The sequence below is a fragment of the Echinops telfairi genome, unplaced genomic scaffold (assembly GCF_000313985.2).
Source record: "Echinops telfairi isolate 266 unplaced genomic scaffold, ASM31398v2 ScPeMD7_25;HRSCAF=90, whole genome shotgun sequence".
NCBI classification, from domain to species: domain Eukaryota; kingdom Metazoa; phylum Chordata; class Mammalia; order Afrosoricida; family Tenrecidae; genus Echinops; species Echinops telfairi.
In genome coordinates, this window is record NW_022103922.1 from 26,184,303 (window position 1) to 26,199,894 (window position 15,592).

The 15,592-nt window shown below is 37.7% G+C and overlaps 1 protein-coding gene across 1 annotated transcript in view; it reads right to left on the reverse strand.

The window, feature by feature from the left end:
- The window catches only part of PLAA (phospholipase A2 activating protein), a 47,179-nt gene continuing 31,587 nt past the window's right edge, over positions 1-15,592 (reverse strand). The window contains exons 10-14 of the mRNA XM_004712354.2: positions 13,842-13,913; positions 10,427-10,495; positions 5,821-5,922; positions 4,018-4,182; positions 1-2,893 (exon numbers count right to left, since the gene is read on the reverse strand). Of these exons, the coding sequence (XP_004712411.1) occupies positions 2,328-2,893; positions 4,018-4,182; positions 5,821-5,922; positions 10,427-10,495; positions 13,842-13,913 (974 nt within the window). The 3' untranslated portion in view covers positions 1-2,327. The remainder of the gene's footprint in view (positions 2,894-4,017; positions 4,183-5,820; positions 5,923-10,426; positions 10,496-13,841; positions 13,914-15,592) is intronic.

Below are 15,592 nucleotides of genomic sequence, written 5' to 3' on the forward strand. Positions count from 1 at the left end.
TAAAGTCTAACAGAATCCTTATTTTATTTTAATTAAACACATTCTTACAGACATATGGACATGTCACAAAACATTACGAATGATTGTCTCTGGGTCACTACCCAGAGTCACAAACAATTTTTGATGTTTTTGTTTTTACTCGGAAGGGTATATTGCTTTTATACCTTGGAGAGACATAAAACAATCATGAAAAAAAATATTTAACTAAAAAAGGGAAAAAGAATACTTTGTTCATGAAATTCACTCTTTTACCATTATCATTCTGGTTTGGCTTATTTCCTTTTACAAAACTGTATAAGTCTTCAATAAAAAAAGATTTAATTGGTATAATAAAAGTTGTTACAAGAAGATTTGCATACTAACATGCAGCATACAGTGTTCACAATTTGCTACTTCTTTCATTTTGAAGAGTGAACTCACATTCTTAACCAATGCTACACACCCTACCATTATCCAGGTATTCAGTATTCCAATATATTGCACAGATGTTCGTACATACCCTTGAATGCCACACTGAAGACGTTAAGGGGAAAAAAATGTATCGTAAGGGAGTAGATTGAACCGGTGAAATTCTTAGCAGCACACACCAGGAACTTGTAATTTAATACTGAACAAATCATGGTCCTTCTCTTTTCATTTGGAGCCCTGGTGGTGCTATTGGTTAAGAGCTGGACTGATGACTGCAAGATTGGTGGTTCACATCTACCAGCTGCTCCACGGAGAAAGATGTTACCTGCTCCCATGATGACTCATAGCCTCAGAAATTCTACACAGGGTCTCTGTGAGTTGGAGTTGACTCGACAGCAACCAGGTCTCTGGACAGTCCTACCGATTTTCCTTGAATTAACTGTGAAGATTAATTAGAAGAAGCTCTTCCTCCCCTACTAGAGAACTGCTCTTTGAGACTTCATTTTGCCATGAGATCAAGAATTTTTGGTAAAGAATACTATAAATGTTGGGAATTCATCTTCATGAAAACCCTTTTTAAAAGGCCTCTGTCATTTTGAAAAAGAAAACTAGCTCGAATTCTAAGAGAACTGGGTTATCTTCTGTAGAATGAGTTGTGGCATTAACGAGACACCTCCCTCTCTGTGTTAATTCCTTAAGATGTTGTAGTTCCTTACCCAAGAAGTAGAGGATGGCCTGCACTTTGAATATTTAGCTCACTGCTGCTTTTCCTCTTCCTCTTTATTAATTCTATTTTACTTCTAAAAATAGATAGACCACCACTTTCTATTTAAAGGAGTTTGGAGGATTAGAAAACAAAGTGTTTATTAACACAGTGCCAGAACAAAACAAAACCAAACTCACTGCCACTGAGTCAGTGCTGACTCATAGTGGCCCCCTGTGGATTTGCAAAAACTAACTGCTTAGGGGAGTAGAAAGCCCAGTCTTTCCCCTGTGGAGCACTGGTGGTTTTGAACTACCAACCATGTGAATCACAGCCCAATGCGTAACCACTACACCATCAGAGCCCCTTGTTTCATGACATGCTCTGGCTTCCGGAAAAAAAAAAAGAAGTTTGACATACCATACCCTTGCTTGCTCACAGCTTAATAAAAGTACTTACTGAATTCTCTTTGAAATCATGCAAATGACCAAATATCATCAAATATGTAATCAAATATTAAAACTGGAATGAAAATAAAATTAACCCAAATGATAAGCAAAAGAAACTGGATCATAATTTTAGGTTCAATGTTGAGCCTTGTCTGAATTCACATGTGACTCATATCACATAGCTTAGTAATATGCTTTTTCCCCCCTCTAAACATTAGCTGATAAACAAATATAATTTCTATTTCTAAATGATTTCAAAGAATCATTATGCATTTTTTCAATATCTGGTTTAATTCACGAGTTTGATTTGTTTTTTATTTTTTTAATGTTAAATAATGTATCTTAAAAGAAGACCTTGAAATGTTAGTAGGCTATTAAAAGAATGCACCAGTGGACCAGAGGTGAAAAGATCAGAAAGTGAATAAAAGATAACCGCCTACAGTTTAGGGTATGGCTGTAGTAATAAAAGCCCTTGTTTCCTGAGTCGCTAAAGTAAGGGCAGAATGCCACGGTAGTGGTTGGGCTGCTGATTAGAGTTTGTTCTTTACTCGTGAAAACCTACCCACACTACACAGTACAATCTCACAGTTCGTCAGTGCAAAACTTTTTTTTTTATTTTTCCTCTTGTCACCCCTCTCCCCCCACTTTACAATATCTGAAATGTTACTTCATCCACAGTATTTTGTTTTACCATCAGTAATCAGTCATGTAAAATGTGAGAAAGAAATAAAAGTAAACAATTTAAAGTCTTAGCCCCCACCCCATTGCTACAGCAAGTTTAGTATAAATCTACAGCATTCACTTACTTTAGCTGGTTCTGAAACTGAGACATATTTTCTTATTTGAGAATCAACCCCTAAAGACTTGGCTAATTGTACAGCATTGGAATCATCACTGATAAGTGTCCCAAGAGCCACAAGAAGTCTAAATGTGGCTTCTAGGTCTTGTACAACTTCCAAGACTGTGCTAATTACTGACAAGCATTGAGCTTTCCCCTCAATGTTATGGTCTTTATGAAAACAGACAGAGTAGTTCAGGGTCAATGTAGCCAGAGCAATGTGGATGTTCTTATTGCTCCCTGATTTCAGTTCTATTGCACGGGACATCAATGATTCCCTCTGGGACATCATGAGCTTTTGTCCTGCCTGGCCAACAAAACAATTGCAAAAAGTCCTGAGAGCAAGCAGCTGGTTTGCTGGTTTTCCTTTAGGGCTCAGAAGATGGAGAAGATGACTGCTGAATTGGGCCCCTTCCTTTTCATTGCAGAAGTGCTCGTTCACACTGGGATGTTTAATGGACAGTCGAAGAATGTCAAGGGCAGGAAAGACAATGTCTATTAAAAAGAAACAACTCATTAATGTCTATGTATAAACAGAAAACTCATGATTATTCATTAAAGTTACGTAATACAAAATTAAAGTAAATTCAAAAATTCACATTTAGGAAATATGAAAAACCATGGGCCTGCTTTGTAAAATGTAGATTTCTGATATTTGTGTTCATTGTTCTTTTGTATTTATACAAACTGGATTTATTGCTATAAGAGGATAGCTGCTTTAAAAGTAGGGGAAAATCTCAGGTTGTCAAACAGTCTGGCCACACCACGAGTATTCGATAAATCCTTGTGGAATCTATGGAGTGGCGGCTGTTTTCAAATATGCTAAAACAAGACCAAACAGTTTAACAGAGAAAAGTTCTTTTTCTTTTTACTTTTTTGAAAGTTCTTTTTCTGTTGGAACTTTTGGAAGAATTCCAGCTATTAAATGCTGATATGATGTTTATAGGTTGATTGAACTTTGATAAAGGAGAGATCTGACAGACAACATATGAATAAATGCACTTAATCTTAGCAATACTGAAAGTGAGGCAACTGGATACTACTATGCTCCTCTTCAGGAAATAATGTGAAAGCATCATTTATGAACAAGTGTATGCAAAAACCAAGTGTTAAATCAGGAATCTTAATTATGTCACAAGCATTAAGTGACACTAAAACACATTAAGTGATCTGCAAAATCCACAAGGTGGGGCTTTCTTATTTAAAAAAAAAAAATTTAGATGGTGGAAATAATGGGAAAGACACTTGAAATTAACTTATAAATTTTTTTAAAAATCAAGCAAACACTTAGATAAAATGACTGTAGTCTTGGCTTAATAGATTTCAAAATTTGGGGGGTGGCTTACAAGAAATCCACAAATGCACTGAAATTGTACAGAAAATGGTACAGGTAGGAAGATGATTCTATTACCTCTAGATTTTCCTAAGACAAGCAACCAGAAAACTGTTATTACAGTGCAAGCAATGTATGCTCATTTTTTGTGAAGTTTTTCAAACTTTTAATCAGAAATACTCAGGTGCATGCTTATTTAATCCAGAAACATGAGTAATATTGATAGCTATGAAAAGACATCTTATATTTTCTTTGATTCAAGTTACATTTCAAAGAGCCTTTGTACCTTCAGGCCAATTAATAGCTTTCCACAAAATCTGGAGTTGCTGGGCTGTAGGTTTCTCCGAAGAATTATTACATATTAAAGACAGGATCTTTTCCAGAAATATCAAGTCCTCCTCAGTTAACTTCTTCTCCTCAATTGCAGTTCCATTAAGTTCCTTCAACTTACCTAGAACCCAAAAATCACACCTGCAGCATCACCCATCTATAACTGGTCCGATAATATATGAACACAAATTTTAAAAATAAAAGCGAACTCCACCATACACTATGGTGAGTAAATACTGCTCGTGGCAATTAAGAAAGATGATAAAAGACAAAGTTGTGGGCGTATTTTAAGCTGAAAACAAGATGGTAAAATAAATGTTACTGAATGTTTTGCTTTAAATAAAGTTTCAAACTATGTCCTACATGCAACCAATTGGAAGGAGTTTGAAAGCAATAGAATGTCGTATACATTCAAGTGTAAGTCAATCCCCCATTTTCCCAGGGAGAAAATGAATAAGCAATTGTTGGCCAATTTAAAATCAACCTCTTTGGTTGTCAATTAATTAGTCCAAAATTTAAATGTCTATTTATACAAAGAAGGAACTGGACTAAAGGGCTCATTTGTCTACACTGAACTATTACCTCCTTTATACAGGGACTAGAAAGACTAGATGGTGCCTCATTAGCACTACTCAACGTTCTGGTCAGAAATAGATAACTCCTGGTAGAAAGGGAAAAAATACGGAAGAAAATGTCAATTTCTGAAGGAACTCCGACTTACTGGAACTTCTAAGACAAAAAGTCCTCTAGAGTATGGCCCTGAATCTCAAATCTTGAACTGAATTATTCCTGAAGCCACCTTTAACTAAGAAATCGTTTAGTTCAGAGTAATCAAGATTGTCACATGTGAGTACTGAATTTTAAAAAAATGAAATGGTCAATAGCTGTTTTAAAGGCAAGGAGATCCAATAAATGGAAGTGACAATTAAAACAGAAATAATGAGACTATTGACATATGATAGCATATCACTGACCATTATGTCTAGAAACAGAAATGACGTGGGTTTTACTATGTGTATTCTCCACAAAGATTAAATTTATTTAAAAGTTCTTCAAAATGTCTCTAACATTTAATTTATTGACCTAGTTCCATTTGGACATCTGTAATTATTTACAAAACGTATCAAATGGAAATACTGCCATTTCTAGCCACATTCATGTGACATTAAGTAAAAACGTATTACTACAAAATTATAGAAACCTTTATTAAACAAAAATGCAAAGCTGTTTCCTGACTTATCTCCCACCTAGGTCTATACACTCCTGGGGTTAATGTTTCCATCTCTCTAATTCTTCCCTGAAGAATTCTGCACTCTATTTACACCGTATCCAAATGATCCGTTTTACCATACCTAGGGGCCTCAAGCAAGATCCCTTTCAATATTGCTTTGAGTTTAGGGAACTAAACGAAGGCTGCTTGGGTAAGATCATAACTGTAGGATGGATGGGGTATATTTTCCATCAAAATTCTCCTAGGACTGCCCTTTGCTAGCCTCTAAACATGAGGTGTCATTGTGGGGGGATAAAACCCCCGACTCCTATTTTCCTGGCCTTTTTCTCATCAATAATTTTCAATTTTCTTCAAACTCCTTCATAACAAGTCCCGTAGTCATCCTCTGTCCTTTGTTAATCTAATACAAAATAAGTATCTCTTCACATAAGCACCAAGCTCCCAGGATGTTAGGAGGAGAAAGAACCTTAAGAAAATCTCAGTCTGAGGGAATGTGTGACAACAACCAGCTCATAAAAATATACTTACCTAATATTTGTGTTGGGTTTGCTTGGTCAAAAGTGACAGCTTCTTTTTTTGGAAAATAAATATTCACTGTTTTAGATGTAGCTGATCGGTAAGCACTACTCCCTATTTACAAAATAGAAGATGATGAGTAGGTGGTAGTCAACTATGAGTTTCCTAACATTGTAACTTCGTTTTTACAATTACTGAGATAGAGAACTACTTCATAAATGCAATACAGCTAACCAACCTCAACAACATTGACAAGATTTTATATATTGTATTTGGTTGAAAAAATACTTTAGTTTTTTGTTTATTTTTAAACTTTAGTTTTTATAGGAGCTTAAATATAGAACAAAGTTTTTCTATATCATATTTTGTACTTTTTAAATGTTTTTGCCATTCAACCTAAGTTATACATTTTAGAAAGATCAAAATGTAAAACAATTATAGAATCGTTCAATGCGATCTTCTTTCAGGCATACTGGCATTTTCCTTTACAACTGCTTACTCTAAATGTATTATAATATTGTATACTCTAAATAAACATACTCTTTCTATACCATCCCTAAGTTAATAACTTCTAGAAATTTAGATGCCGAAGTATGTAATGCTTAATTTTTTTATTTCTTAAGTCCTTATTACACTAGCCAAGCCTCATTACCTAGTAATGTACAAAAGCTGGATAATGGACTATTTTATAATACTTGGTAAAAAATAACGACTTCAACTAAAGCATAATTTGGTTCGGATTTATAATTTATCTATACTTCAAATCTTACTTTATACAGAGGGGATGCTACATGATCTGGATGTTGTGTGAACACCGTATAATAGTCTAGTCCGGCTTCTGCTTTAAGCATCTCAAAATAAGCTTTGTGCTTTAACAGTGTTCACTGATGTACAAAGGATTTGCTTTTGTGTTTGATCCTCAATCTACATCATCAGCAATTTCTCTATATCTGATATAGGTCCCTGTTCAATTTTCATTAGCCATGTAGGTATTATCTGAGTAGATCCTTTAACACCTTGGAGTATTTCTTTGTTTCTGAAGATTGTCATGACTGTAGTGTGACGTGCCTGTGATACACTTCATGGTGATATTTCCGAAAGAAAATTAAACAAGAGATATATACCATGACACAGACACGATACACAAGGCTGGCTGCTGCTGTGGCCTACAAGTCAAAGCACAGACTGTTAAATGGTAAACTTTATAAAAGAAAGTCATAAGCAGTGACATAGACATTACATGACTACCAAGATATATGTATGGGTTATGCACGTCCCATTATACGTCTTACAGCGCAATTTTGTATAGAGGCGACACAGGACCATTTGCATTTGCTATGTCTTGTTGCAACTGGGAATTTTAAACTCTTTTAGAACCTTACGGGACCACAGGCATACATGAAGTTGTTAGATATTGCCTGAACGGACAATATGCAGTACCAGCCTGTACTCTGTACTCTTAACTCCATTTTTGTTTCAATGTTAAAGCATTTTTCGCATATATATATGAATAATGATTTTAATCTTCTGAGATTAGGAATAGGAAAGGAAGAAAGTATGTACAATAAAATGACACAAATAAGGAGATAAATGTACAAATTGTTTTTAAAGCATAAGATATTTATTTAATGGCATGATCGGATAGAAGCCAAACATATTCCCTGCACTCCCATATTCCCAAGAGTGTAGCTGTGGGGCAGAGAATGCAATGTTAATGAAATGTCAAACAATCAGTACACTGAGATGTTCCCTGAAGAAAAAGTACAGTATATACAACGGGAGCAGGAGTGAGTAATCTAGAAGGGAATGTATGTGGATGTTTCAAAAAGTTTCAGTGAGGAAAATACAGGGAATCCAGGATGGATGAGCCCTATAGGACCAGTGGTGTGAGTGGCAAAACAGGGAGGGCAAAGGGAGAATGGGTAGGAAAGAGGGAACCGATTACATGGAACTGTGTGTGACCTCCTCCCTGGGGGACAGACAACCGAAAAGTGGATGAAGGGAGACGTTGGACAGGGCAAGATATGATAAAATACCAATTTATAAACTATCAAGGGCTCATGTGGGAGGGGGGAGCGGGGAGGGAGGGGAAAAATGAGGACCTAATGTCGGGGGTTTAAATGGAGAGAAAATGTTTTGAGAAATGATGTACAAATACGCTTTACACAATTGATGTGTGTATGGATTGGGATAACAGTTGTATGAGCCCCTAATAAAATGTTAAAAAAAAATTAAATTTAAAAAAATAAATAAATAAATAAATAAAAATAAAACCAGGGTAAAAAAAAAAAAAAAAAAAAGTTTCAGTGAGTTCCTTGAAAAAGTATTATAAAATGAAATAGGAATGATTATAACCTAGAAAACTTTATGGGAGAATTTGTCAATATATAAAGTTGCTTCTATTTTTTTAAAATCATTTTATTAGGGGCTCATACAACTCTTATCACAATCCATACACACATCAATTGTGTAAGCGCATTTGTACATCACTCTCAAAACATTTTCTCTCCACTTAAACCCCCGGCGTTGGGTCCTCATTTTTCCCGAGTTGCTTCTATGAATTGAAAATCAACTTCATAGAACCTGACAAGAGCAACAAGTACGCTCAATAACATGTATTTATGCATAATTCTCTTTTGTATGACATATTTAGACATAATCATTCAAGTCGGAGAAAATAAATACCAAGAAATGTGTCATTTGCAAGAAGTACATAACACATGTAGCTTCGCGTATTACTGACAGCCAGAAAAAGCATGCTCATGCGTGCGCGTGTGCGCCACACACACACACACACGCACACACACACACTTTTTTGCCTTGTGTTGTTTTAAAGGAGCCCAGCACCACTTTCCAGAAATTTGAAGAACACTGGGCTCTCTCTTTGGGGGACTCATAGGAATACTTCTTCGAACTAATTGCCTACCACTTTATCTTCCTGTGGTTTCACTCTTTCCCTGGCCAACCAGTATTCTGTTAGTTGGAGGAGGGCAAGTTGGATGGTCCTACACACACAACTTTTTAAATTCAACAATGAACAAATACGATGTATCAGAGTGGAGGTCACATATTAAATAGTTTTTAAAGAGCTGCTCAGGAGATAGCAAAATATTCCATGTCCAAGTATAAAAGGAGCCCTGGTGGCAGTGTTGAATTAAGTACTGGACTGCTAACCACAAGGCTGAAGGTTTAAACCAATGGTTCTCAACCTGCCTAGTGCTGCGACCCTTTCATACAGTTCCTCATGTTGTGGTGACCCCCTACCATAAATTTATTTTCGTTGCTACTTCATAACTGTAAACTTGCTACTGTTATGAATCGGGCGACCCCTGTCAAAGGGTTGTTCGGCCCCCAAAGGGGTCACGACCCACAAGTTACGAACCGCTACCAGGCGTCCTCAAACTGCCGCCCACCGAGGACATATATCCGGCCTGCTAGGTGTTTTTGCCCCGTTTGCTTTTTGTTTTGTTTTTTAGAAAGAAAAACTTATAAACAGTTCAAGTTGGCAATATCTACTTTCTTTGAACTTTAAGAATCAGCTTTTCTACAATCCACTGTTTATGTCTAACTGTGCCCAGTGTTTTCTTCTTTGGTTAATATGCGTTCCAGGAGGCATGGCCTGCTATTCCCAAGCAGTAAGCAACCAAGACAAACCTGGTGTCACTGTACAAAAATCAGACAAAATAGACTCTAAGTTGGGAAACATCTCCAGAGATAAACATGGCCATAATGAAAAATGGATCAACTCAGGAAGAATGATATAAAGTAAAACTGACAAAACTAAAAAGAGAAATAGGGAATCCAAATAATAGGAGGCCCCGTTTGTTTTTTTACTTCAAAATAAGAGATGTGCAGTGTGCATAGGAATTTGTTCATAGGTTGTTTTTTTTTAACTATAGTCCGGCCCTCCAACGGGTCTGAGGGATAGTGAACTGGCCCCGTTTAAAAAGTTTGAGGACCCCTCTGCTAAACCCACCAGCCACTCTGTTCGGGGGAAAAGGAGGCTATATACCCATTAAGATTTACAAATCAGAATTGCTATATAGAGTCACTATGAGTCAGCATCAACTCACTGGCAGTGGGTTTTGAATGAAGGAGTGACTGGATTAGGTAGACTGTACTGGTAATCAGAACCCAGTCTTATCACAGCAAGCCAACAGTTTTCAATTCTTGCAACAATGGGCTCAGACACAGGACAATTGTGAGGATGGTCCACGATTGGGCAGTGTTTCATTCGGTTGTACAAAGGTCAGAACTGATTTGACATAACCTAACAAAAACAACCACCCTGACCAAGACTCAATCTAACGCAGTGTATCACACGAGCATGGGGGGGAGCTCCCTAGATAAAGTTAAGGTGCTATAATGAAAATTCTGGGTAAACTCTAAAAGCAGGCCAAGAAATCTGGTCTTAATTTATCATAAAAATTAATCTCATGATAAATTATAAAGTTATATATGATATAACTTATAAAAAACTTATGATAAATTATAAAAAGTTAATTTATAAAAAGATCTCAGGCAAGAAAATGGTATACATTTTCTTAAAATCTTCACATTGGAAAAAATTTTCAATGAATTTTAAAAATCTAAGAAGAGAGAACTGAAAAGCTCTCACCTGTAAATGGATCAACTCCAACCATGGAAGGGCCCACACTGGTGGCACCAGGTACATAACGACCGGCACCTACAAAGCAATAACACTCCCAGTGAGCAAGGGCAACCACAGGCTGCGCAGAGCTCAGCCTGCTCCTTTCTCTACAGAGAAGCACATATTTGCAGGAGCAGGAACACTCTGGAATGGATCTTGTTTCACATTAAAAAATGCTCTGTAATTATTATACATAAAAATGCTTAGAATGCTGACATGCAATAAATGTTAGCTGAAAAATAATTCGGAAGTCACATATACATTATAATTGCAGGAGTTAATTCACTGCAAAAGCAGCAGTAGACTAGAGACAAAGAAGCTAAAGGGATTCTTAATGTAATGTGAACTTTTTTTTTTTTTACTTTTAATAAATCATTTTATTGGGGGCTGTTACAGCGCTTATAATAATCCATACATCAATTGTATCAAGCGCATTTGTACATGTTTGCCATCATTTCCAAAACATTTTCTTTCTACTTGAGCCCTTATCAGCTTTTTTCCCCCTCCCTCGAACCCTTGATAATCTCTAATTCTATTTTCATATTTTACACTACCCGCTGTCTCCCTTCACTCATGTTTCTATTATGCACCTCCCAGGGGAGCAGGGGAGTTGGTTTAACAACAATCATTGCAATTAGGTTCTCATTTCTCCCCCAACCTTCCACCTACCCTCCTGGTATCACTATTCTCATTATTGGTCCTGAGGGTTTTATCTGTCCTGAATTCCATGTGTCAAGAGCTCTTATGTGTACCAGTGTACATGCTCCGGTCTAGCCGGATATGTAAGGTAAGAATTGGGGTCATGATAGTGCGGGGGAGGAAGCATTAAAAAACTAGAGGCATGCTGTGTCTTTCATCATTGCTATAACTGCACCTTGGCGTGAACACTATTCTTCTGAAATAAAAGCACAGGCTTATTAGCTAAATGAAAGAGTCTGGGTTAAGAGTCTTAGATATGCTATAATAATGTCACATTTGAGATCATATTTCTGATTGCTTCATTAAACAGTAAAACAAAGAAATGGGGAGGGTGTAAAGAAAATTAGCAGGGTCTGGACTTGTTCAGAAAGAGCCTTGGTGGCACTGAGGATTAGGCAATGGGCTGCTAAGAGCAAAGTCTGTTTCTCAAGCTCCCATAAAGATTTAGTCTCAGAAACCCTGTACAGGGCTGTTATGAGTCACTAATAATTTGACACTATAATGATTTACAATATTTTAGAGATCAGAGTAGCTTGTCTAAGGCATTCGGTTACTAAGCAGCAGGGTATGCTCCAATATCTTTCTAAATGTGGTTCCTTGACTACGTAAGTGAATCATTCACCTGTTAACAGATTCCCACAGCCCATCCAAGACCAAGTGGTTCTAAAAACCAGCTCCACTTTAGAAACACATAGGGAGCCTTTAAGAAAAACTGAACAAACCTATGCAAGACTACTTAATCAAAAGTTTTAAGGGAGGATGTCAAACCAAAACCAAACCCATTATTTTTATGGCAATTCCAACTCATGGCAACCCCATGTATATCAGAGTTGAAATGCTTCTGAGGGCTTTCCTGATATTGAACTTCAGGGAAGCAGAAAGGCGGGCCTGTCTTCCACCGTGCACTAGGTTGTTGCAAACATCCAACCTCTTGTGAGTAATCGAACGCGAATGTTTGTACTACCCATCTACTGAACTTACACATCTAGGAAATTGAAATCTCAAGGGTAACCTTGAGTTAAATAATTGAAACTAGTTCCTCATACGATTCTAATGCACGAGACGTTTGAGAACCACATGAGGGAAAACAAAATCATTAAGATTGATTTTAACCAGTTGGGATAGCCTGGTCCTGGCATTACAGGTAAAATTAAGAAACAATATAAAAAATAATCATATTGTTGCTAACACACATTGAGTACTTAAATGTTTTCCATGCATTCTGTCAGATGTGCTACATCCATTCTATAAGTCAAATCAGATATGGAGGTGCTGTTTTTTATTTTTGTGAAGAAACAAAAAAGCTCCAAACCCACTGTTCTCAAGTCCATTCTGACTCACCGAGACGGTCTAGTTAGAATTGTGCCATGGGGTTTGAAAGGCTATTAGTTTATGGACGCAAACCACGTCTTTTCCACTCAGTAACTAGCAACAGTTCAATCTAATCATCCTATGTTGCTTAGTACACACTATCTTGCATACAAGGGGGGGGCCTTCAGTTCATGGGAACATTTCCATTCTCTTTTAATTCCACTGCCCCACAAACTTTCTGAAGACCCCCTCAGGTCTCCAGAATTGCTGCATCTCCCACAGTGCTGACACTACAACAGGGAGACCTGCTCTCTGTAGGTCGGCTCCAGGAGTAGTTTTGATTTTGCAGAGGCCAGCTGAACTTGGGTGTGTTCTTCCTGTTCCAGAAAAAAACTGCCAATGAAATTTGTGAATTCTGTTGGTATCAGCTTCACATATTATGGTGCTAAATATGCTAAGAGAAAGTCCTCTTCCTACCAACTCTTCATAGGCTTCCTGCTGTTTCGACCTGCATTACAGCTGCAAAGTTCCTGTGACGTGACAGGGATAGCCCGATAGTGATTATCCTATCACAATGGTTATCAATAAAAATGGGAATGACCATCTGGGTCACCAATCCATTCACAGGAAAAAGGAAGCATAATGAGAGTAATGCCAACACCCTCACCTCTGGCTGTGTGTTGACAGGGACAGTATTTTATAGGCTGTCGGTTTTGTAGCTCATGCTACTAAAGCTGTAGGGCCAGTGAGTAATGTATAGGCTGTGAATGTCTTCCTACATTGGGCATACTGTCCGTAAACTCTGGCTAAAGAACCAACAACAGCACCATATATTAAAAGCTATTCTGAATATACAGAGGTCTCTACTGCATTAAAGTCCAAGACTGACCATTTCTTCCAGTAGCACTGATGCTGAAGCCTGTGCACCTTGATAAATAAACTCCCTCTGAAGAGACGCACAGATACGTCAAGGGTTTTACAAAGATGATAGATTAGAAAAACTGGTCCTGGGTAGCTGTGCGGCATGTCACCTTCCATGCGAAGTCAAAATATGCCTGAGCAGCCTTCTTGACTGCAGGGCCCTACAATATCAGACACCCACATGGCTCCTGCGATCTCTGAGCTATTCTGCTCTCTTGGCAGGCAAGATCAGTGACGAAAACAGTGAGTTCCAGTTATGCAGTATTTAACAGTCACAAGAAAATCCACCAAAATATTCCACAGAAAAAGCAAAAACTAGAAGGAAAAACAGATCCACCACGCCTGGAATTATATACTCGGGGATTATCAGTACTGGAGATGTCTCCAAAATGGACAGTGAAATGCAATGTAATTAATGAGGAAGGAGAGACCGATCAAAACTCCACCCCACCTGTGAAAGGATCTGCAGCAGCCAATGCGTTGGAAGACCCCGAGGAAGAGCCGGGAACATAGCGCCCTCCACCTGCAGGGGAAACAAAGGAGACGTGTAAGATCACTGAATTCCACAAATGGCATGTTCATGTTAGAAAAGTCTACCCTGAGAGAAAAACAAAGCTGACAGACAAAATGACAAATTATACTCAGAAGCCTGACTGATGTGGAGAAAAAAAATCCCAATGTTGCCAAATTTCATCTCTTAAATTTAAACCTTTGTTATATCTTAGCACCCAAAGTTAAATATTAGAAAAATTAGTCAAGAACCACTTAACAACAACAGAAAAGAACCACTTAACATTTTCAATATGTTCTGCGATTTGTGCAAGCACATTATCATGATCTAGTCCTGCTTTTTCTTTAAGCATCTTCAGGGGGGGGAAATATTATATATGTGTATATATATATATATGTCTTAGCAATGATCATCAATGTGCTAAGAAGGTTGGTTTTTTTTTAAATACTTTTATTTGGGGCTCTTACATCTCTTATCACAATCCACACATTTCATCCAGTGTGTCGAGCAGATTTGCACATATGCTGCCAACATCATTTTGAAAGCACTCTCTTCCCACTGGAGCCTGTAATATCAGCTTCCCCCTTTTTCCCCCACCCGAGAAGGACTTGTTTTTGTGTTTGGTCCCGAATCACCTCATTAAGCAACTTTTCCACATCTGTTACCATCTTTTTCTTTAGCTTTACAGCGTTCTGTGGAACGGAACTTGCCCAGCTTGGAGAATTTCGGTTTTCGCAAACTGTCATGATGAGAGGGTGAGCAAACAGCCTTCACTGATGTTCCAGTTCTGTGTTGTTTGGTCACCTTTTCTTTGACCGCCAATCAGTCCTTTCTTTGCCTCGAGGTGCTGCTACCACTAGCACTGGTTTTATTGTACTTGGGAGCTATGAGGCACTTCATAGTCATATTTTTGAAAGGCAATTAAACTAAGAAATTATTTCAATCCACGAAGAAAATCACCAAGTGCCTCTTTTTATCAAAGCAATATTATTCCCCAGTAAGTTGATTTTATTAGAAAACTTTCCCATCGAAGATGTTATGAATTACCTGTGCTGCAATGTCTTATTTCTGTTCAGTACTCAAGACTGTCTACCTCGACATAAACTACTCTCGTATGCTCTCAGCAGAAGGCATACGATAGGCATATACAACCGCTGGGGATTTCTAAACCAACGTGTAATAAGAAATTTTTGCCTGACATGTTTCCATGGCTAAATTTTACCATTAAGGCACCAATAAGAATTGAAAAGGTATTTTGCACACAGACAAAAATAGGTTTGGTCATATTAAAGGCATAGTCAGTGGGACTGTCATGAAATTTTCAATGAGAAGTTCCCATTCCTAAAGTGAACTGTATCTGCTTATACAGTAGAACCAAATCTCTCCCTTTGCGAGCACAATGAAATAAATAAGCTTTTGCATATGAATGATCACATGGAGCTCCCTGCCTCATGGCGACTGTATGACCCATCACACAGGGTGAGAATTCAGCACAGGCTGAGAATTCCCCATGGGCTGCCTGGTCAACATTTTGAAGCTCTTCTCCTAGCTCTCTACCCTGCATGTACAACGGGAGGGAGATGGAAAGAGTAGGCAGGATTGAACTGAGATAAGTTTATGAACAGTGCTTTCAGACAATCTATGCCAAAGAGAAAATTGCCCCAATTAATCTCGATTAAATAGGGTGACTA